At 36.5% G+C, this 25,277-nt stretch overlaps 1 protein-coding gene across 1 annotated transcript; it reads right to left on the bottom strand.

Moving 5' to 3' along the window:
• Positions 1-21,174: 21,174 nt before the first annotated feature.
• LOC100415497 (olfactory receptor 2A2) lies at positions 21,175-23,561 on the bottom strand. Its single transcript, XM_017975733.5, has one exon. The coding sequence runs from the start codon at positions 23,559-23,561 to the stop codon at positions 22,629-22,631; it is 933 nt and encodes a 310-aa protein (XP_017831222.1). The 3' UTR covers positions 21,175-22,628.
• Between the last annotated feature and the right edge of the window lie 1,716 nt (positions 23,562-25,277).

Raw genomic sequence — 25,277 nt, 5'->3', positions numbered from 1 at the left:
CTATCTCAGTCTAGTTTTGTTAAGGGAACCTCGATTGGCTGAATTCATCCAGAAACCAGGAAGCAAACGGGAGATATAAATAATAGGACTCAGTCTCTTGGGGAAAGAAAAAGTCAGAGATCAAATTTGGGGTAGTGGGGCAGGGCAGGTCAGGGTAAGTGTAGACTGCTTTAGGAACAATGGCAGAGAGAGGGACAGGAGGAGGTAGTATTGTACACAAAGTCCAAATGATGAGCAGGAGCCAGATGTGAGAAGTATCAGGATAGTGGATGCAAAAACCTGCTTCTGGGGCTAGACTTCTGATCTGAAGCTAGTTCCTGGTGTGTAAACTTGGATGACTTTACCCTCTCTGTGCCTCAGTTTCCTCTTCTTATGTGAAACAAGGCTAAGAATCACACCTATTTTATTGCATTGTTTTGAAAACTACATTAAATATGCATAAAGTACTTAGACCTATGTTTGGCATATAGTCAGTGCTCAATGAAATATTATTTTATATGTATTTGGGTAAATGTTTTATGAGCAGAGCAAATATTGAGTGTAAAGGTTTGCAGTGAGAACTAGAGCAGCATGTCCCATGAAAAAGGCTGATAATGCTGCGATTAAAGTAAAACTTGCAGTACAGGAGCTCCAATTAGAAATTTATCCTAAGAACATGAACTTATGTAAAAGTAAAAATGAGATGCTCATTGCAGTGTTGCTCATAGTAGAAAAATCAGGACATGGGGCAGCATTTTAAAAAATATAGTTTGATGGAGCAAAATACAACATAATCTTATAATGGAAAAGTAGCTAATGACAAGGAAAAGGCATATAATGATGATATATCATTGTTAGCTCAGCAATAATATAAATTACATATTTAGATTTAATATTACAAATTAAAGGATTTATATTTAATAACATAAATTGTGTGTTTATTGTAGTTTAATAATACACTATAGTGGAACAATCATATACTATTGCCCGTAGCTTCAAGAGGTATTCACCTCAGTTCTCTCAAACCCTGTTGGACTATTAAACCTTCAGTGATTAATATTTGGTCTGCCCTCATCTCTGCACCCTTACCTTATTAATGCTTCCTTTCTCTCTTTTCATGGATGTCATCACATGCCATTGTGCATAGGTTTTTATGAGATTATACTGCACATCATTTTTGTAATTACTTGTTTGCCAACTATTTTTTTTTCTTTTTTACTTCTGCTTATTGCTAGATTTATTGAAACAATTCTGAAAGCACCTTTGGATTGGGCCAATTTTGCCCCCACAATTAAATGTATACATAGAGGAAACATGCTATATTAACATATAAAATTTAGGTAATTTAGGATTTCTGGGCCAGGCACAGTGGCTCACATCTATAATCCTAGCACTTTGGGCGTTCAAGACCAACCTGAACAACATAGCAAAACCCTGTCTCTAAAAACAAACAAATATATATATATATGCAAAAAATTAGTCAGGATGGTGGCATGAGCCTGTAGTCCCAGCTACTTCAGGGGCTGAGGCGGGAGGATGGCTTCAGCCCAGGAGGTTGAGGCTGCAGTGAGCCATGCTTGTGCCACTGCTCTCCAGCCTGGGTGACAAAGTGAAAACTTGTCTCCAAAGGGGGAAAAAATGTCTGATGTAAAACACGGTTTGTGCAGGAGGTGGGGTGTGACTTACTTGATATTAAAAATTATTAAGGATCTTCTGGATCAAAGCAGTTTCATCAACCTTTGCTTTTGTTATGTTGTCATGGTAACGATAGGGCTCGGGCTGAATCAGCCCTTATAATTCTGTGTAAATCATATTTAACATTTGAGAAGTTTCCCCTTTTGACTCATGCAAGAGGTACAGGTGATGCTGAGAGGTCCAACAATGGTGCGAAGCACAGACCCCATCTCTGACCGCAGGTGGTGGAGAGATACTCTGAGGTGTTCTGAAGAGGAGGAGACATTGAAAGACCTGCATGATGTGCTGAGACAATGTGGTCAACGATGATCTTGATCCTAAAATCTAGATTTACAAAAATTTAAAAATGTTTGTCTAGGAGCGGATGGATTACCAGGTTTTCCTATCTCTTCCTCCTCACCCTGACCTTTCTTCTTCTTCGCTACATTGTATTTTCTACTTTTTTTTTCTTGTTTAAAAGTGCCGTGTTACTTGCTTTTAAGATAAAATAATTCCCTTTCTCCACCACCCTGCAAATTAATATGCTAATCTGATGCTCTTGGCCTTCTCTTCAGAACACCTTAGTGTTTCTCTCCACCACCTGCAGTCAGAGATGGAGTCTGTGCTTCGCAGCATTGTTGTAACTCTCAGCATCGCCTGTACCTCTCGGCATCGCCTGGGCCTCTCAGCATCACCTGTGCCTCTCAGCATCGCCTGTACCTCTCAGCGTTGCTTGTAACTCTCAGCATCCTTGCCTGATACTCCCAACTAGCACTTGATGTTCTCCATCTTCCTATAGTTTCCAAAGCACAACTTCCTGTTTCAGGCCTCCTTTTCTTTGTTCAGACTATTCACTGGGCCTAAAATATCATTTCTTCATTAGCTATTCATATTTTTGATTCTTCTAGTTTACTTAGGCATCATCTCCTCTGAGAACCTTACTCACTAGCAATCCCTCTCCCTGCCCGAGCCACACAGCTGTCCTATCATCTCTCCTCTGAGCTCAAAGAAGCAGGAATCGTGTCTCATTCAGCGTTGTGTCCCTAGAGCTGACCATAGCACCTGGCATATAGTTGACACTCAAGTAACATTGTTAAGCTAAATTGAAATGAATCAAGGGGGATTTGTGCTTCCTATAAAAGAGAAAAAGACAAAAAGGTTTTCTGGGGCCATGTACAGTATTTTTCTGATATAATTCTAAATGCCTCGAAAATGTCCTTAAGAGAAGTATCCAGAGGGTCACACAAACCGTAACTAACCAACACCACAAAGACTTGGCTATGAGTTGTTTGCCTTAGAAAGACTGCAATCATAACATGGACTCAACAGATCTACAGGCTTTTTAAGGCATCAGCAAACATGTAGCATGTCACAGAAGCAGCAAGTGGGCTGATTGAGGGAGAGAAGCCAGAGTGTCAGCTTCTAAAACTCAAGATGTTCAACGCTTGTCATGTTTTGATTCCTTCATCACTGACAAGAACAAAACAGACTCCAGTCTTCTCCAGGGTATCCAGTCTATTGCTTGTTCCCGTTTTCCTTGCCCTCCACTTCGATTCATCCTCCCTACGTTCTTTGATGCTGCATGACCTGCATCACCATGTCCATCATCCACCTTTAGGCCACCATCATCTCATCTCACATGAACGTGCTGTCACATCCTGAAGGCTGTTTCTTTCCTTTCATTCTCATCAAATAGTCTCACCACCAGTAGACATAGCTTTACAGAACACAGCTCTGATAATGAGTCTATGTGTGAAAGTCTTCAGTTTTTTCCCCATTATCTACTGAATGAAATCTACAGACCTGAGTTTGGCATTCAATGTCCTCTACTATTCTGTACTATTTTATGTGACTAAGCAAATTGAGCCCTAACCCAAAACTTATCTAAAGTACCCCAATTTCCATGAATATCAATGTGGATTTCTGCAACCGAAGGTCATATCTGCACCCTCTGAATGTTCTCGTTGTTTAGTTTTATTATGATTTTAAGCCTTTTTGTTTCCTTTTTCTTTTAAGAACATCCATGCATGATTTCTCATTGTGTATCTTCAAACAACTATCATATTTTTTGTGTGTACAGAGTAGGCCATCAGTAAATATTTGTTAAATAAGGCATTTGGGTCTAATTTCATAAACGTTACTCCAAATAATATTTTTGGGGGATACACATTAAGTTATTTACTGGCAAATAACTGTCCAATTAAAAACTAGAAAAACTCTCTGATTCTCTCTAATTATTTAACTTTATTGTGATATAATTGATAGGTGAAATTTGCATATTATATCTCAATAAAGCTAAAAATTTTAGAGAATCAGTGTTTTTCTGCAATGTATAATTTAGAAAATGTACACAAGGTACCACTAAAGCTAAAATGTGCAACTTAATGTACACATTTTGTTGAGCTTTGACATATGTGTACACCAGTTATACCATCCTATCTGAGGTGTCTAAAGTAATAAAAGTCATAGAAGCAGAGAAGAGAGTGGTGGTTTCTAGGGGCAGGGTAAAGAGGGCTTAAATGGTTAATTTTAGGTGCCAACGTGGTAGGTTTATGGAATACCTAGAGAAATGGTGAAGCGCTATTTCTGGGTGTGTCTGTGAGGATGTTTCCAGAGGACACTAGTGTGCAAGTCAATGGACTGAGTGGGAAAGATCTGCCTTTAATGTGGGTAGGCACCATGCAATCCACTAAGGGCCAATTGGACAGAACAAAGATGGAGAAAAGGTTCTCCCTCTCTCTCTTTCCTAAAGTTGGGATACTCTCCTCACCCTGTCCTTCAACATCAAACTCCAAGCACTCTGGCATGAGACACTGAGACTGTAGCACTTACACTAGTGCCCCCTGATCTCCCAGGTTCTCAGGCCTTCAAACTTGAACTAAAGATGAAATCTTCTGCTTCCCTGGTTCTGAGGTTTTTGGACTTAGACTGAGCCACACTGCTGGCACCCCAGCAAGTCTTCAGCTTGGTGGCTTGTTATCGTACTCCTCAGCCTCCATCATTGTGTGAGCCAATTCTCCTAACAAATACTCTCTCATTTATCAATCTAGCTATCTGTCTATCAATCTGTCTGTCTGTCTATCTATCTACCTACCTATCTATCCATCCATCCATCCATCCACACACATATCCTATTGCTTCTGTCTCTTTGGAGAACCCTAATACATGGGTATAAAGTTTCACTTATGAAAGATGAATATGACATAGAGATCTGCTGTACACAAAACAAATTTGCTGTATGCAAAACTCATGCTGTAGCTATTAGTTTATGTTCAGCTATTCCAACAGTAGACTGTTGCATAGTATCAGAAAATACCTGTAATGCCAGCACTTTGGGAGGCCGAGGCAGGTGGATCACGAGGTCAAGAGATCGAGACCGTCTTGGTCAACATGGTGAAACCCCGTCTCTACTAAAAATACAAAAAATTAGCTGGGCATGGTGGCGCGTGCCTGCAATCCCAGCTACTCAGGAGGCTGAGGCAGGAGAATTGCCTGAACTCAGGAGGCGGAGGTTGCGGTGAGCTGAGATTGCGCCATTGTACTCCAGCCTGGGTAACAAGAGCAAAACTCCATCTCAAAAAAAAAAAAAAAAAAAAAGAAAATAATATGTGTATTTTCTCTCATGTACATGATAATTAGTCTAGGACAAATAAAATAGTGCAGTGAACTTCTGGGGAAAAAATATACACACAATATTGTGCACTTTAAAATATGTTAAAAGGAACAGAGCTCATGTTAAGTGGTCTTACAAAAAAACACACACTCAAAAGAATACAAGGACATTTTTAGAGGTAATAGATATGTTTGGCTCCTTGATTCATTTGATGATATCTTGGTTGAATGCATATGTCTCTAATGTATTTTTCAAATTGTAACTGTGGTACATAACAGGTTACCTGTCCTGATTATTCATTTCTGTCAAGCACTAAAAAAATTATCAATTTTCTTGAAACATAATAATGCATCTCATGCTGTGGCTATTCGTTTATGTTCAGCTATACCAACAGTAGACTGCTGTATCAGAAAATAATGTGTGTTTTGTCTTATGCACATGATAAATAATTAGTCCAGGACAAATAAAATAATGCAGTGACCTTCTGGGGGAAAAATATTATCAATTTTCTCAAGTAGTGTTTGTTTGGTGTTAGTACCATCTAGTGGGAAATATGCATGGTTTCAAGAATTAAATCGGCATTGGAGAGTTAGTATTGAGACAGGCCTTGAACATCACCTGGTCCAATATACTCTATTCAAAGGAATAAACTGAGATTTAGAAACTTCAAGAACTTTCTCAAGATTTGTGTAAGGCATCTGTTATATGAAATAAACTGTAAGTTGGAATGCAAAGAATTGTGTTTACCACCAACACGGAGACATAAAATATTAATAAGTAAAATGTGATGAAAAAATATTTAAGTGATTCATTATTAAAAAATGCTTAATAAAATGAATAAAAATTGCTATAAGAACTCAAAAGAATAAGAAAAACATACTAAAAGTGCAGTGACTAAAAACATAGGTTTAGAAGAAGTGTAATTTGTGTTAAATCTTGAAAACTGTGTAGGATTTGGATAGCTACAGAAAGCAAGGAAGGAATATTTAATCCAATGGAAAAGAGAGAAAAAAAGAGATGTTCAAGGAACAAAGAGCGTAAGAGTAAGATGAGAAATTAAGAGGGCATTGAGTATTGAAGTGAAATGGGTATGAGTAAATCAATTTGGTATGAGAAGATAAAGAATAAATCACAAACTCTAATCACTAAATTGGGTCAGTGTTGTGAAGGACTTTTGCAATTCAAAGGCAAAAGCTTGGAACTGGGAATTCAAGTCCTTTAAGTAACAGGGGTTAGAGTTTAAAATTACAATGCTCCCCTCTGCATGATCTGCACATGTGCCCCAGAACCTAAAGTACAATAAAAAATTAAAAGCAAAAAAAATTATGCTATATATCAATTTATTTTAAAGGCAAATATCCTAATGGTATATGAAAGTGTACCTCTGGATTGAAATAAGATTTTCACTAAAGGATCACACATGGATTCAAAACGTGTTATCTTTCAAATAACTTGAAGGAAAATGAAAATGAAGTGCTTTGGAAAATTGTGTTAGATGATTCATAAAGCAGCTGTGATGACAAAGACACTAGGGTCAAAGATGGAGGTGAAAAGTTAGAATGAAATTGTGGCATGAAGCTGAGCTGAAAAAGAATTAGGACCAAATCATTCAACTTTATAAGTATTACATGTGACTTAGGTGTGGAATAAAATGAATAAATGAAATAGAAACATAAAAAGAAGGGTAGCAATGACTGCCACTCATTGCTTTTTGGCATTATTGGGATTATGCTTTACTTGGTCTTGGTTATTTTCGATATGTTCTGTATTCCTCACATTTTTACAACATATGTTTTTTGTATAATCAGAAAAATAGATTAATTCCATTTTTTGTTTTTTTCCCAAATTCTATTGTGAAATTTTAAAATATATAGAATTTTGAATAGAATAATATCATAAACACCCATATCTCCTTCTATATTAACTAATTCATAATTGTTAATATTTTCACATTTTCTATATATTTATCATCCACTTACATTGCTTCCTCCTGATACAGATATAGATGTAGATGTAAGATATACATACTTCCGTGGATATATATATATGTACATATATATCCACATGCTGAATCACTTTAAAGTACATTTTAGATGTTGCAAGTAAATCTTAATAGAATATATATACACATACATGCAAACACACACATACCTATATGCCATGGGATAATTTAGCAAGTATTTTCTAAGAACAAATATTAAGTACAATATCATTATCAACTCATGAGTTTAACATTAATACATTAACATTATCTAAAAATGGCTCTTTGGGTTTCTGTTTTGTTATTCAATTCAGGATCCAATCAAAGATTGCGCAGTGCATTTAGTTTCTTACCTGTTAAGCCTAATTTTATCTCAAACCGTTCTCTTCCTCTTTGCCTTTCATGTCATTGGGATTCTTTGAAGAGTCCAGTCTAGTTGTTTTGTAGAATGTCCTGAAATTTGGAATCCTTATATCCAGATTCAGATAAAATATTTTGGAAATAATTCTACATAGACATGTATCTTTCTCAGTGCAGCACATCAGGAGACATACAATGTCTGTGTGCGCCATTATTGATAGTGCTATTTGGTGATTTAAGTGTTTTCCACCATGTTTCTTCATTGTAAGGGTATCTTCTCCCTTTGGAAGTCATATATACTCTACAGCATGAATCTGGGACTACCCGAAGATCCTGTCAGAGGCGTTTGAACCAGAGCAACTCCATCTTAAATAGGGGCTGTGTAAAACAAGGCTGAGACCTACTAGGCTGCATTCCCAGGAGTTTAAGGCATTCTTAGTCACTGGATGAGATAGAAGGTCAGCAGAAGATACAGGTCATAAAGACCTTGCTGATAAAATAGGTTGCAGTGAAGAAGCCGGCTAAGCTGGCTAAAACCCACCAAAACCAAGATGGCAACCACCTCTGGTCGTGCTCACTACTATACTCCCACTCCCATCAGTGCCATGAGAGTTGACAAATGCCACAGCAAAGTCAGGAAATTATCCTATTTTGGTCTAAAAAGGGGAGACATGAATGATCCACCCCTTGTTTAGCATATAATCAAGAAATAATCATAAAGATGGGCAACCAGCAGCCCTCAGGGCAGCTTTGTCTATGCAGTAGCCATTCTTTATTTCTTTACTGTCATGATAAACTTGCTTTCACTTTACTCTATGGATTTTTCCTGAACTCTTTCGTGCATGAGATCCAAGAACCCTCTCTTGGGGTCTGGATCAGAATCTGTTTTCAATAACAATCCTATCTCCTAAGATATTTTCAGCCAATTATTTTGGCATCCATTGACTGCTTGAATAAATTATTAAGTTTGCTCCAAGATAGTAATTTTATAATTCTTTCATTTCTTTTTGCATTTATTCGTTGGCATTCTTTTCTCCATCTTTCTTTACCCTGCCCTCTGCCCTGTAAGACTGATCTGTAAAACTAGGGCTCTGCCTCCCTCTGGCTTCTTGAGTCTGACTAATTGGAAGCAAAGGCAAGAGAAACAGGAGAGAGGAAGAAGTGCGAGATCAAGAATGTATTAACTTCCTGCAGGGTCAATATGGACTGATCCAGCTGACTCTGATTCAAGTTCCGATTTAGCCAACCCTTCCACATTGTCATCCTTGTCTCCAGGTTTTAATAACAGCAATTTCCCCCCTTTTCATTTAGGCCTAGAGGTTGTACAGAGGTTTTATTACAAGCTCAGAATTCTGCACTATCCTGGGATCTTGTACCCTTGCTCGTGGTTTTCCTATATTGCTCAATATTGTGAATAGTCCTTTTATTATACTTTTCTCAAATGTGCCATTGTTTTCCTGCTGTGACCCTTGGTGTTTCATTTGCTTTGCTCACTTCCTTTTATTTCTTTTTCACAAGAATCAGAGCTGCATTCCATGACTTTTCCAATCTTCTCTGGATTCCTCCTCTTTTTTCCTCATGATATTTATAAATCTTCTGCACATCTCATCTGTCCTGGCATTTGCTTCTTGGAGGACCTACACAAACACTGTAGTTCATTAACTTCAAGCATTCTCATGCCATGGACCTTCATTAAAGCTTACAGAAAAAGTGAAAGAGTTGAATATGTTGCCATCAGTTAAGTATCTATCAAGAAAGATTATCTTGTACTAGCATGAATTGAGTGTCTGTCAAGGGGATGGTTGGACCTGGAGTTAGAAACAACTGGGAAAGACATATGCTAGCGCATGTGTTAAAATTTTAACCGTGTTAACTTGAAGAAGTTCTAACTCATATTCTTTATTGTTATGGCCTTCAGTTAATGTTGCCCTGTTTTTGTCTTCCTTGCTGTTTCCAGGGAAAGAATATTCAAGGCATTTGTTTGGATGGTTGAACTAGGGACTAGGTGTTGGTCTAGAGACAGCATGTGTGCCTTCATGCTAAACAGTCCATCAGCAGAAAAGTTGAAAAGACTTTGGAATGAGTTTTCCATTCCAGAATAACTCATCCAGGGTCATGTAAGTGACAGCCCCCTTTCAAATTCTGGGGCTGTCACTTATATGACCTTGGATGAGTTCTTTAACTTGGTTGAACTTGTCTCTTCTTTTATGAAAAGGGAGGTAATAAATGCTCACTTTTAAATATTTTTTGATGATTGGTAAAACTGCCTATAAAGGCCTTAGCACTGCACCTAGAATACTGTAGCATATTTGGTATATGATTTTTGTCCACCTGTATGAATTAGAAAAAAGCTTAATCTATTGATAAGACGTCTGGATCTCCAGTCTCCAAGGAGGCTGTCTCCTCACTCCACTTAAACACCAATGCTGGTTTCCCACGGCTGTGTAACCAGGACTTGTTCCCAAAAGGCCAAATGCCCGTGGTCCCTGGAGCAGTTGCCTGAAGACTGCTACTGCTGTAATTAATTGTGGCAAAGTTTTAATGAACCCCATAAGGATATTTTTTTTTCTGGGACTTACTCGGTAAAATCTAAAATAGTTTCTATTCCTACAAGATCAATTATAAAGTTTTTTTTTCATCTTTGCCAAGATGCCTGAGGCAACTTTCCAGCTGTGTCCTTTTAATGAGTTCTCCGAATGGCTCCTGGGCCATTGGTTCTATGGGCACTAACTGAGATGGTGGGAGCTCTCAGGGAGCAAGGCAGGGAAACTTCTGAGACCCAGAAGATGATTTCCCTGGACAAGCTCAGAAGTACACATTCCTTTTAATTTGGAATCTCTCTAGATTCATTCACAGCCCCTGAGGGAGGGAGGAAGTGACAGAGAGTACTCCAGAAGGCCTTAATGCGTCTCTTATAGTTCTTGTAATATGAAGTATCTTCTCTTACCACAATGGAATAAAACTAGAAATCAAAAACAGGAGGAATTTTGGAAATGGTACAAACACATGGAAATTAAGCAGTATGCTCCTGAATAACAAGTGGGTCAATAAGAATTGAAAAATTTCTCGAAACGAATGATAAAGGAAACACAACATACCCAAACTTGTGTTTCACTAAGTTTTCCAGCATGTTGAGCAAATTGCTGGAAGCATAGGATATGTCAATGATGGCCAAGTGTGAGAGGAAGAAGTACATGGTGGGGGGTGCAGTCTGGGATCCAGACAGATGAGTCCCAAGATGATGCCATTTGCCAGCAGGCTGAAGAGATATAACAGGAAGAAGATCCAGAAGAGGAGCACTTCCATGGAATCCCACCAGGATGAATTCTGTGACCCATGATTGGTTGTCCCCCGTTCCTTAATGATACATTGTAAAGGATCAAAGTGTGATGAAAGGTCAGAGTTGGAAAATCAAAGAGAATGAGATATTTATTTCAAAATGAGCTCAGAGGAAGTAAACATACATATATGTATATAAATATATATATGTACTTGACTGACCTTTCCCCTGAGTGTTTCTTTCTGTTTTTGTTTTTAACTTTTTATCATAAGGTAACTCTAATCTTCAGGTAAGTATCAAGAATTAGAAACAATACTCTCATATACATTCATCTAGATTCAATAATTGTTAATAATTTTTCACATTTCCTTGTTCTCTTTTTGTACATATTCTTTTTCTGGACACTTAAAACTACTGTGTATCCATGATACCAGTTTGTCCCTAAGTTTTCTATTTTATCCAAGAACAAAGGTATTTACTTATCTAACCACAGTACCATTATCAAGAGCAGGAAATGTGATCTTGATATAATGCTGTTTTCTAAATACAGCATCTTCTGTCCTTCTTGTCCAAGATGTAATCCAACATCCCATTGTATAGTTGATCTACTCTGATCTGAGATAGCTACCCAGATACTCTCTCTCTCTGTCTAGACATTAATATTTTTGAAAAGTACAAACAAGTTGTTTCACGGAATGTCTCTCAGAATGGGTTTTCTATTGATCTTCCACATTTTTATCCAGACTTTAAATTTTTGGCAGGAGAAAAATCAGTGTGTCCAACTCAATGCCTTCTATTGGTAGGCAGATAATGCTAATTTGCTCCAATATTGAAAATGCTAATGTGGATTACTTGGTTAAGGTGATGCCTCCCGTATATCTCCAGTATAAAATTATTCTTTTTCTAGTTATTTCTGAGAAAATATATTAAAACTAATATATACATATCTTGTTTTTATTAAATTCTCAGCCACTCATTAAAACATTGATTGATTATCTTACCTGACTCCTTTATAAGTAATGATTGCAAAATATGTCATTCTAACTCTTTCATTCCTTTTTTGTTTATTAGTTGGCTTTACTGTGAGAATGAGCTTGATCTACCTATCCATCTATCTTCTATCTAGCTATCTTTCTATTTATTTGTCAATCAATTAATGTAAACACGTGGAATTTTTGGTTCAATGGATTACAACCATTACTGTCTACCAAACTAAGAAAAAATCAGGAATATCATCCCTGGAAGAAACTATTTGATGGTAAAAAGCCTCTGACTTAGCAATCAGTGCATCATACTCTCAAATTCACCTTTCCTATGATGTTGCCCTACATTCAGCTTTTCAGCTTTGTCCTGCTGATTTTGAGAGGTTAATTGGTCCTTGGTCCTGTTCTAATAAACTTCAGTCAAACCTTGGATAAAATTCACTGATTATAGCTTGATGGGACGTTTTCCTATTTCTTACTGCCCAAAATGTAGATTTTTTCTGTGAAAGTAGTTATCTCAACACCCACTATTCAGGATTTCTTTCCTAGACATCCTTTTACCTATATAATTAATATCAAATTATATAAGTGTTTTACTTTGCATCTATTATTTGATTCTCAATTTCCAGTTGTGGCCCAAGAATAGCTCCTGTTTCCTAGAAAAGTGATACCTGGAATGACTTGATTTTTCAGACCCACATCATCCATTACACAGAGGTATCTTTACCTCTACAGTCATTACAGTTCAAACAACATTTTAATATAATCAACACCATAGCTTTAAAATACATAATATTGCAAAACTGTGATGCTATTTTTATTATTCATAGTCAAAGTATATTTTCTACAGAACTAACATATTCCCAGATAAATTTGAATTATTTCATTTACAATGATGAATGTAATTTAATTGATGCTTATTATTGACATTTTTTATGTTCATGAAAGTGGGATGAATTTAATTATGTAAATATTTTGGAAAATATCATATATCACTTTGGAGAATAGCAGGCATAAATTCTGAGGCAGGCATATTTGAAGCTAGAAGTTGCATCTGGATTATTCAAAAATACTAGTGTTATTATTATGCCTATCAACTACCTCATTGTATAATCCACAGCCATGTCTCAGAGAGCAGCAGAGACATAGGGTTCCTCAACTTAGGGGATTCTTTTGTCTGTCTACAACCAGCTACCATAGAAAGGAAGGTGATAGCTTGTTTCCTTACATTTCATTGAAAGTCTAGGTAATCAGACGATAAAGAGAGTATTCCTCTAACCTAGGGAATTAGAGTAGATCCTTATAAGGAAGCTCTTCAGACACCTATTAAGTGTATATAGGTTTGCCAGTATTAAGTGTGAATAGAGTTGTATTCTTATTTTGAAGATACGTTGTATGCTCAAGATAAAATTGAAAGAAGAGTGATTTGAAACCAAATGTCATTCATTTGAGCTGATAGACCTTCTATAACCAATTATGCAAGTCTTATGAATGGGTAATAAGTGTTAAACATCTTTACGGCCCTGATAATAACTAAAATAGTACTAGATGAAACAGGAAAATAGAAAATGCTAAACAAATTGTTACATTTAGTTGAAAAAATACATATACTCTGTGTCTTGTATTTGTCAGTTTCTATCAATTACCAAGACATAATTTCAACTTTACTAGGAAAAAGTTCACACTTAGAAGTTAATTATTTGAAAATGGATTCATTAAAATGCCACAAATAATCCCCATAATTTGATAGACATTATTTCTATAGGATAAGCTTAAACAAACGAACTGTATTATATCTGTAGAGAAAACTGGCAATACATAATTGATTGGTGTCTTATACCTCCTTTGAATGTTACATATAAGAGGACTGTTTCAGGATAATTGCTTTATTGGAAAGTTAGTTTATGAGAAAGTAAAATAAAGTAAAAAGGGACCTTGAAGAGCTTGAAGGCGATGTGACCTTTTGCAAACTAGCAGCCATAGAGAGGCATACATTTTATGGGCAGAGGCATCTTAAGAGCAATGGCTCAAACACAAATGAGAGTCAGTTTTAGATCTATAAATATCAATATATTTTGCAAGTTTTAAACAAATGTGCATGAAGTTTGTAACATGAATTTTTGCTACAACTAGAGATAATTCCTGTAATATAAAAAATGAGTATAGTAGCATCTTAACTTTTTAGTTTAATTATTTTTGTCTCTGATTTATTAAATCCTTTATTTCCATTGCCATCATTTTTATTTCACTGTTAAAAAATAAACATGAAAATAATACTGAAGAAAGAGCAAAACTCTTTAGAAAGTGCAGCACTGAAGTACAGGAGAAAAATTTAAGGTACCCAACTAAGTTTTTTCCTTCCAATAGAGCCAATAGAATAGCAGAAATGCAGAAAGCAGTTGTATGCAGGGTCAGTGTGTACAATCCTCCCCAGGATAGTCCTGTAACAGAGCTAGGGTGCTTTATGCTATTTCTTCTGATTCAACTCTAATCAGATGAATTGGCACTCATTCTGTTCTGTTTTGTGGTAGGACAAATCCTGTATCACATACAGTAATTTCTGAGTCGAATAATTTTTGACAATTGAGAGTAATAGCTTAGAAAAGTTTCAAAAATAACTACATTGCAAACTTACCTCTTATACTGCTTCTGCAAGGGAAAGAATTTACTGCAACTTCTAACAAAACTTTATTTTCCAGTAACAAAAGTTTCTCTGAATATCTTCATTTGTGCTTGATTACATATGTATATAATCTATATAATAAATATATTATCCATATGTAATTATCTATCTTTCTATTTATCTATCAGTCTTCCTGCCTGCCTTCCTGTCTGCCTGTCTATCCTATCTATCTATCTATCTATCTATCTATCTATCTATCTATCTATCTATCTATCATCTATCTATCTATCATCTATCCATCTGTGATCCTTTTATCCTTTTGGATTATCCCAAAGATCCTTACCCAGAAGTAATGCCTGTATTTGAAGCTTCTCTTACTTCCAGTTGCCTTCTCAATCAACAGAGTTGGGTTAATTTAGATGACCACCATCCATCCACACTGGGAGGTGATGATGAGAAAGTTGCTGAGCAATCAGAAGGCTCCTGGCCACAGCATGGCAGGGAGAACCTCCTGAACCTGGATGGGAGTGGGAACCATCTAGATTTCTATTTCCTCTGCCTGGTACACAAACTTTGAGGTAGAAAGAACTTAGGATATGCCACCCAGGAGTGTCATTCCTCTCCGCATAGCCATGAGGATTTTTGCTGCCACTCTGTCCTACTTTAGCTGTACTGAAAACTATCTCACAGTGCAAATAAATCTCTTCTGCTTAAGAAGGTGTAAGCACTAGATATTCCTCAGGGATAAACTCTGAACTGGAATAAACACTACAGAGATGAGTTACGTGCTATAAGAAGCTCTAGCTGACTCCAGAGGAACAAATCCCAGATTCGGCAGCATTTACTCCACTTGTTCATGCTATCAAAATAGAGTATAAATTAAACCTCAAGGAGAAAGGGTTTTATTTAGAGTCAGCTAGGAACTAAATACGCAGGATTGTGAGAGCTCATATCTTTCTATCTTTTCCATAAGGGGAAACAAATTGCTCCCTCACTCTTCTCTCTGGAGGAGAGCAAAGATTGTGTCTGCTTGTCCTTGGAGAAAAATTGTAGAAAATAGTCGGGACACATCTTGGCGTTACACTGTATGCACACAGATTTTCAAATATCTCAAGAGTACATAACTTGAGAGAAATATCACAAATTGCAGTATCCAAACATGTAAAATTGCTACGGTTTTATGAATTCACACATCTCTTTAGTTCTCATGAAGGTGTAAGAGAGATTGTGTCTTGGTTCCCATAGAACCTGTTACGGCAACCCTGAAAAGGAATTGATCTCCCAACACCAAGGCGTATCTCTGTCTGAAGTGGAATATGTGCTCAGAATGAGGAAAGGGAAATACAGCCATAAACAACAAAGTGAAATAATGGCCATAAACAACAGTTGCTGAGCTCTTATTAAGTTTCAAAAAACAAAGTTTTTCTAATAATAATTTGATACCATTAGCTTCTTCCACTCATGCTCTCTTGTGACAGTGTAATGAAGTATTCCAAATGTTATGTGATGTTTGAAATTATAAAAGACCAGATACAGCAGAAAACTTACAGATCTAGCCATTTGGTAAGACAGACAAATAATTTTACAAAAATGTGAAACAATGCAACCTTTTCAGTTTATCTGGCTTTATAAAAGCTATGTTTAATACATGTTACATATATTATCTTATAATGGGATTATTATTTTTAAATGAATAAAAAGCAAATGCTTTATGATGATGTTTTAATTTGTACTATAATAGTAACTATTAACAAATAGCCACATAAAATCTCTTCAAGTCCTTGGAGATTTTTAAAAGCATAAAGCCATCTTAAAACCAATTAAAAAGAATCACTGCAGGCTGGGTGCAATGGCATATCTTTGATTTGTTTCATCATGTTTTATGGTTTTCAGTGTACAGAAATATCATCTCCTTTGCTGAATTTCTTCCTAAATATGTTATTTTGTAAGCTATTGTTAATAGGATTATTTTCTTGATTTCTTTTTCAGATATTTTGCTGCTCGTGTATAGAAATACTACTAATTTTTGTTTGTTGATTTTGTACCCTACAACTTTACTGAATTCATTCATTAGTTCCAAGAGTTGTCTAGTGAAACTTTAGAGATTTTTAAATATATAACATCATGCCATCTGCAAACAGGGACAATTTAACTCCTTCTTTTCCAACCTGAATACCTTGTATTTCTTTCTGAATAATTTGTGTGGCTAGTACTTTTAATACTATTTTGACTAGAAGTGGAAAGTGTGGGAATCCTTGTCATTTTCTAGATCTTAGAGGAAAAGCTTCCAATTTTTCCCCATTGAGTACAATGTTATCTGTGGGTTTGTCATACACGGCCTTTATTGGGTTGAGGTTTATTCCTGCTACTTCTAATTTGTTGAGAGGTCTTTTTTTAAAATCATGAATGGATACTGAATTTTGCCAAATGCCTTTTCTGTATGTATTGAAATGATTGTTTGGCTTTTGTCCTTCATTCTGTATATGTTTGTTAGGTCCATTTGGTCTGGAGTATAGTTTAACATTTTGTTCCTAGATAATTTGTCCATTGCCAAAAGTGGGGTATATATTATATATATTTTATGGTTTCTTTCCTGATATATATATATTTGTTTCTCTATTTCTCTCTTATTGTTTTCCTTTTTTGGTTAATTGATTTTCCCTAATAGTATGTTTTAATTCTTTGTTTTTCACTTTTTAAAGTTTCTATTATAGAGTTTTGAATTGTGGTTACTATAACACTTACAAAAAGTATCCTATAGTTATAACAGTTTATTTGAAGTTGATAACAAATTCTTTTGTCACAAAAGCTCTACATTTTAAATTTATTTATTTTTTATTTTTTGTCCCACAGATTTCTGAGAAAGCACTACATTTTTATTCTATTCCCTGCCCCCAAACATTTTGAATATTTGATGTCATCATTTACATCTTTTTGTGTTACATATCCCTTAACAAATTATTGTAGTAATTTTTAATAGTTTATAATTTATTTTCTTGATTTCTTGATTATTTTCTTGACAAACTAATTACTTATATCTTTAGTTTAAAGGTTGAATTATAACCATTAAATTTTATAGGTTATAATTTATAGGTTATAACCATTAAACACACCACCATTATGGTATTAGAGTATTCTGAATTAGACCGTGTACTTCTTTTATCATTAAGTTATCTCCTTTCATGTTTCATGTTACCAATTAGGGTCCTTTTCTTTTAGGTTGAAGAACTCCCTTCAATTGTTATTGTAAGGCAGGTTTAGTGGTGATAAGTTGCCTTAGCTTTTGTTTGTCTGGGGAAGTCTTTATCTCTCCTTCATTTCTGAAGGACAGCTTTGCCATTTAAGCATTCTTGGTTGGCAGTTTTTGTTTTCCTCTTTGGCACTTTCCGTAAATGTAGTGGGGAAACCCTGCAAGTGCTGTGGCAAGGGTCTGAAGCCTCAGCCTGTTCCCATATAAATATTGATTTAGAAGAGAATTAGAAATGTAGGCACATAGTTATTCCTTTATATAATCATACATAATCTCATAGTTACTCACTTATAATCATAAAGATATATATATAAATCTGGAAACCACCATTCTCAGCAAACGGACACAAGAACAGAAAATCAAACACCACATGTTCTCACTTACTGGCAGGTGTTGAACAATGAGAACACAGGGACACAGGGAGGGGAGCATCACACACTGGGGTCTGTTGGGGGGTGCCAAGGGAGGCACAGCAGGGGGGGTTCTTTTTTATTGTACTTTGGGTTCTGGGGTACATGTACAGATCAGGCAGGATTGTTGCATAGGTACACACATGCCAATGTGGTTTGCTGCCTCCATCCCCCTGACACCTACATCTGGCATTTCTCTCCATATTATCCCTCCCTAACCTCCCCACTGCCCCCACTGTCCCTCTCTTGGCCCCCCTCAACAGACCCCAGTGTGTGATACTCCCTTCCCTGTGTCCCTGTGTCCTCATTGTTCAACACCTGACTATGAGTGAGAACATGCAGTGTTTGTTTTCCTGTTCCTGTGTCAGTTTGCTGAGAATGATGATTCCAGATTCATCCATGTCCCTGCAAAGGACAAAAACTCATTGTTTCTTACAGTTGCATCGTATTCCATGGTGTATATGTGCCATAATTTCCTAGTTCAGTCTATCATTGATGGTCATTTGGGTTGGTTCCAGGTCTTTGCTATTGTACACGGGGCTGCAGTGAACATATATGTGCACATGTCTTTATAATAGAAGTATTTATATTCCTTTGGATATATACCCAGTAATGGGATTGCTGGGTCAAATGGTATTTCTATTTCCAGGTCCTTGAGGAATCGCCACACTGTCTTCCACAATGGTTGAACTAATTTACACTCCCACCAACAGTGTAAAAGTGTTCCTATTTCTCCACATCCTCTCCAGCATCTGTTGCCTCCAGATTTTTTAATGATCGACATTCTAACCGGCACATTTTATTTTTTAAAAGATTAAGAAGACATATATGAGGCCAAAAATGATATGAAAAAATGCTCATCATCACTGGTCATTAGAGAGATGCAAATCAAAACCACATTGAGATACCATCTCACGCCAGTTAGAATGGCAATCATTAAAAAATCTGGAGACAACAGATGCTGGAGAGGATGTGGAGAAATAGGAACACTTTTACACTGTTGGTGGGAGTGTAAATTAGTTCAACCATTGTGGAAGACAGTGTGGCAATTCCTCAAGGCCTTATAAATAGAAATTCCATTTGACCCAGCAATCCCATTACTGGGTATATATCCAAAGGACTATAAATCGTTCTACTATAAGGACACATGCACACGAATGTTCATTGCAGCACTGTTTACAATAGCAAAGACCTGGAACCAACCCAAATGCCCATCAATGATAGACTGGATTGGGAAAATGTGGCACATATACGCCATGGAATATTATGCAGCCATCAAAAATGATGAGTTCATGTCATTTGTAGGGACATGGATGAATCTGGAGAACATCATCCTCAGCAAACTGACACAAGAACAGAAAATGAAATACCGCATATTCTCACTCATAGGAGGGTGATGAAAAATGAGAACACATGGACACAGGGAGGGGAGTACTAAACACTGGGGTCTATTGGGGGAAAAAGGGGAGGGCTGGGGGGGAGCTGGGGAGGGATAGCCTGGGGAAAAATGACAAATGTGGGTGAAGGGGAGAATGGAAGCAAAACACACTGCCATGTGTGTACCTATGCAACTGTCTTGCACGTTCTGCACATGTACCTCAAAACCTAAAATGCAATAAAAAATTTTAAAAAAAGAATTATACTGACCAAAACCTAAATACAATGGCTTTCTGATTAAGTTAGATAAAAATGCTTTTGTAGAGAAATGCTTTGTTCTTTGATTTTAGGGTGTCATCAACACCCATAACAGTACACTTTTTGGAGGATAAGAGCCCAGGGTGGCCTTTTAGGGCAGAGTAACTGGCCCCCATGTCAATTAAGAAATTAATACTCTTACCTGCCATGTTAGAGTCACCCAAGACTCCTTACTATGCCTTTTGTGGGAGTCACTAGGGACCTCTGGATCCTCCAGCCCTCAGTTATCATCGCCAGTCCTCAGTTAGGGCCATTATGGCATAAGGTGTCTTCCTCTTCCTTCACAGTTCAGGGCAATCCCTTTTCCAATGACTCTACTGCCTACTTTGAGAACAGGGTCTGAGTGGGATGCCCTGACTGGGATAGCTCTTCCTCCAATGTCTTGGCTTCCCACACGTAAAGGAGTAACGATTACCTTCAGGTTTGCTATTAGGCTAGTTTGGTCTGTGGGTGAAATATCCCCCTGGGTGACCCTGAGGTTGCAGGGTGCTGCTTAAGTGACTGCTATCATTTGGGCTTGTTGTCTATCCCATCATTTGCCACACAGGGTTCTTTCAGCCTCTTCAGGCTTGTCCCTGTTATTGAATACCCCGAAAGCCACATCAAGCATTTGATTAAAAGGTCTTTGGAAACATAGCTTTCATTTCCTGTGATTTCTTTGATTAGTTGGTATCAAGTGATACTGGCCTTATAGAATAAGTTGAGAAATGTTCCATTTTCTTCTATTTTGAGAGATGTTTATGAAGCAATAGTATTAATTATTCTTTTTTAAAATTAGGTATAATTTGCCATGACAGCAATGTGATTGATGGCCTTATTTGATGTAAGTTTTAAAATGACTAATTCAACTTTATTATAAGTCTATTCAAATTATCTGTTTACTTTTGAGTGAGTTGAGTTAGACAGGCTTGGCACAGATCTTATGGAGAGAGGGGGAGACCCTGAAGACACCTGTTCTCTACTCTGACTCAGTATTTCTCTCTCCCTCTTCTCTCCTCTCCTGTATTCTCAGGCCCATAAAATATTAGGTCCTTTTGCCTGGGGCTCCTTCAGCAGTGAGATGATTCCTACTTCTGTGTTGACCCACCCAACCTTTGCCCAGTGCAGCTCCACAGTGATAGATGAAACAGTGTGGGAGTTGGAACTTACTCGACATCAACCTCTTGCTTATGCTATCACAGTAAATGATTAAACACTTGACTGTTGCTTTCATTTTAGCTAGTTGCTTAAGTTGGTTACTCACACACTTGGAAAATCAGACGTGTCAAGCTCAGTTTCTTGACAGAAATACAACCGATATTTGAGTATGAAACTTTTATTCTGCAACTTTGTGGAATTTATTTGTTTGAGCTGATTTTTAAGAAATTCCTAAGAATTTTCTATGCACAAGATCATTTCACCTTACACCTTTCCAATCTGGATGCCTTTTATTTCTTTTTCTCATTTTGCTCTGGCTAGAACTTCCACTCTAATGCCAAAGAGAAGCAGCAACAAAGGACTACTTTGATGATGTTTCTTATAGGGAAAGCATCCCAGTCCAACAATTAACTGTAATTTTAGCTGTGGTTTTCTTGTTTACCCTTTATCAGCTTGAAGTTCCCTTATATTTCTAGTCTGGTGTGTGTGTGGCAGGGACCTGGGGAGGGGGTCAGGAAAGGATTTTGGAATTGTCAAATGCCTTTAGTATATATAATGAGATATGTTTTATTTTCTTTATTTTATTAACATGGTCTATTACATTGAGTTTTAATGTTTAAACAACTTTTCATTCTTTGAATAAATCTCATTTGATAATTATGTTTGCTACATTTGGTTTGCTAATATTTATTGAGGATTTTTCCATCTATATTCGTAAAGAAATTGGTCTATAGTTTTCATTTCCTGTGATGTCTTTGTTTTTTGGTATCAAGTGATACTGGCCTCATAGAACAAGTTGGGAATGTTCCGTTTTCTTCCATTTTGGGGAGATTTTTATGAAGAAATAGTATTATTTTTAAAAATTAAGTTATTATTTGCTATTACAGCAATGTGATTGACAACTTTATTTGGTGCAAGATTTAAAATTACTAATACAACTTCTTTACTTTTTAGAAATCTATTCAGATTCTTTATTTTGACTGAGTTGATAGATTGTGTCTTTCTCGGAATTCTTCCTTTTATGTAAGTTTCTAGCTGTTCACATAGAGTTGTTCACAGTGTTCTTTTATAAACTTTTCTATATCTGTAAGATTGCTAATGATGTTTTCTATATTCCTAATTTTAGTAATTTGGGTCTTTCATTTTTTTGTTGGTAAATCTAGCTAAAGTTTGTCAATTTTCTTAATCTTTTCAAAGAAATACTTTTGTTTTCATCGATTTTCTTATTCTTTTTCATTTTTCTATTTTATTTATATGCATCCTAAACCATATTGCTTTATGCTTGCTTTGAGTTTAGTTTGCTTTTCTTTCAAACTGGGAGATTTTCAATAAAATACTGAGAAAATGATGCAAATTCCAAAGGAAAATAGCTTTTCCATGTCTTCCACTCTCCAAATAGGAGTGACTCTCAAAAAGAAATTTAATGCAGAAACTGGGTTCATACTCCATAGAGTTTTCAGTGGGAAGGGTACTGTAAAATATAATATGTTATTTTTTCACTGTAACGTCCTATTTTCAGAGCCAGAATTAGAAAAATTATCATATTTATATCCAACTTCTAATTGAAAAAAAATTCTGTTTTTGCTTGAGCAAATCATAGGTTTAAAAGCAATGCCCTATCCAACTAACACTCTGTCCACTCCTTACATAGACCACATCCTCTGCAGTGCTCTGTGGAGGGCACCCTTCACCTGAACATTCCTCAGGCTGTAGATCAAGGGGTTCAGCACTGGGTTAAAGAGACTGTGAAACAGCGACAGCATTTTCTCCTGCTCCTCTCGTTGATTAGAGTCTGGGACCATATAGACCACCATGGCTATACCAAAGAAGAGTCCAATCACACACAGGTGGGAGGAGCAGGTGGAGAAGGCCTTTCTGCGGCCCTCCTTTGTCTGGATCTTCAGGATGGCCCAGAGGATGTGCATGTAGGAGACCAGCATCAGACAAAGAGGCCCGACCAAGACGAACACAGAGGCAGCAAATATGACCACTTGGTTAACCCAGGTGTCAGCACAGGCCAGCTTGAGGATAGACAGAATTTCACAGAAGAGGTGGTTCACATCCCGGGGCCCACAGAAGGGCAACCTTAGAAGGAGAATTGCATGTACTAGGGACAGGGCAAGCCCACATGACCAGGACATGAGAGCCAGGATCGTGCACACTCTCCAGGACATAATGACAGTGTACTGGAGAGGGTGGCAGATGGCCACATACCTATCATAGGACATCACCACCAAAATCAGACACTCGGTAGCAGCAAAAGCCAAATACAAGAATGTCTGCACGATGCATGAAACAAAGGAGATGGCTCTTTTCTTGTTCATCAGATTTGTCAACATCTTGGGAACATTGTTGGAAGCATAGGACATGTCGATGATGGCCAGGTGTGAGAGGAAGAAGTACATGGGGGTGTGCAGACTGGGGTCTAAACAGATGAGTCCCAAGATCATGCCATTTGCCATCAGGCTGAAAATATATAACAGGGAGAAGATCCAGAAGAGGAGCAGTTCCCTCTCTGCACTGAGCTGGAATCCCACCAGGATGAATTCTGTGACCCATGATTGGTTGCCTCCCATTCCTTAATGGCAGTCTGTCAAGAACTGAAGTATGATAGAAAAGTAAAAAAACTTGAGTTTTTATCTGAAAATGAACCAAGATAAAGGCTTTATCCTTGTTCCTATTAGATAAGCCCCTTCAAGCTCCCAAGATTTGTTACTTGTTTCTAGAATTTAATGATGAAATAAATTTAAACTTACAGTGTCAAATTTTGCAAAGAACTCCCACTTATTTTCATGCAGATTCAGCACATGTTAACATTTATTATTACTCTTATTATCTTTATATAATTTTTATTTTTTGAACCATTTGAGATTGAAGGGTAGGCATAATATTTAACTTAAAATTCCTGATTTAGCTTAGTAAGCTAGTGGGAAAAAACTAATTCCCACTAGCTTGACTACCATATAAGTATTAAAATCAGAGAATTTAATATTGGCATTGACACGTTTCTTTTCTCTAACATACAATACTCCCCCTCCAACCACACGAGTTCAGGACCTAATCCAAGATTATGCATTATATCTAATGTCATCTGTCTTTAGTCTCCTGTATCTATAATATTTACTCAGCCTTTTTGTGCATTCCTGAATACTGATGTTTTGAAGAGTTCTTCAGCATAATGTCCAATAATTTGAGAGTGTACAATATTCCTCAATGTTTTTGTTCAAATCATTTACTTTCTGCAGGAAAAACAGTATTCTTCTGTGTGCATTCTGAGCAAGAATATGATGCTAATTTGTGCTGTTATTGGGGTGGAGCTAATTTGGATCACTTGGTGAAGATGGTGCCTCCCAGGTATCTCCGTTGTGTGACTGTTTTTTCCTAGTTGGTTTCTGGAGTACCCATTAAAATTATTATATATGTAGTTTGTTCCTCATAACTTCACTATTTTAGTATCCATTGGTTATCTTGCTAACTCAATTATTAGTAATGGTTCAAAATGTGTTGTTCTAACTATGTAATTGCTTTTACATTTATTAGATGGCATTTTAATATAAAAATGCTACATTCATTTATCTATTATCTATCTACCTACCTGTTATCATCTATCTATCAGTATAGACTCATGGATTTGTTTTATTCAATGGGTTGTACTTCATTGTTATCATTTTTTGGTGCCAATTTTCCTATATTTGGGCCTTCTAAGCTTGCTCCTCTTTCTTTTTAATATGTTACCATAATATTTGAGCAGTTCCTTCATTCTGATTTGACCAGATGTTTCAGCTGCCTTTGTGTTCAGTCACAAAACAGCCATTTCCTCCAAAAGTGATAATCACTTTTAATAAAGAATTATATTTATAAGCCAATATTTATATTTACCTAGGTTTTATTGGATTTTAATAATTTATATTTTTATCATGATAGTTTGTATTTATCATGATTTTTATCATAAGGACAGCATGAATTTCTGGTATCCTCCATCAAAAACAAGAGCATACAATTTGAGAAAGTATACAAATTGTTACAGGGAATAATACTTTCTCAAGGTTACTTCTGAAAATAATAGAACTTAACTGACTTCCTTTATGGTGTCATTAGCATTGTAGAAAATGGTTTTGATATTTATTATTTTATTTTTGGTGAAAAATACATGTTTATAATTCTACTACCTTATTAATCATCAGGTTTGTATTATTTTCTTGCTTTTATTCTTATTTAGAAAATTATAGAATCTTGAACATTTTAGATTTTGTGTGGTCCCGTGTGGAAACAATGTGATATGTACTTTGTAT

This window comes from Callithrix jacchus, chromosome 11 (genome assembly GCF_049354715.1).
Source record: "Callithrix jacchus isolate 240 chromosome 11, calJac240_pri, whole genome shotgun sequence".
NCBI lineage: Eukaryota > Metazoa > Chordata > Mammalia > Primates > Cebidae > Callithrix > Callithrix jacchus.
This window is presented reverse-complemented; position numbering and strand designations above follow the sequence as displayed.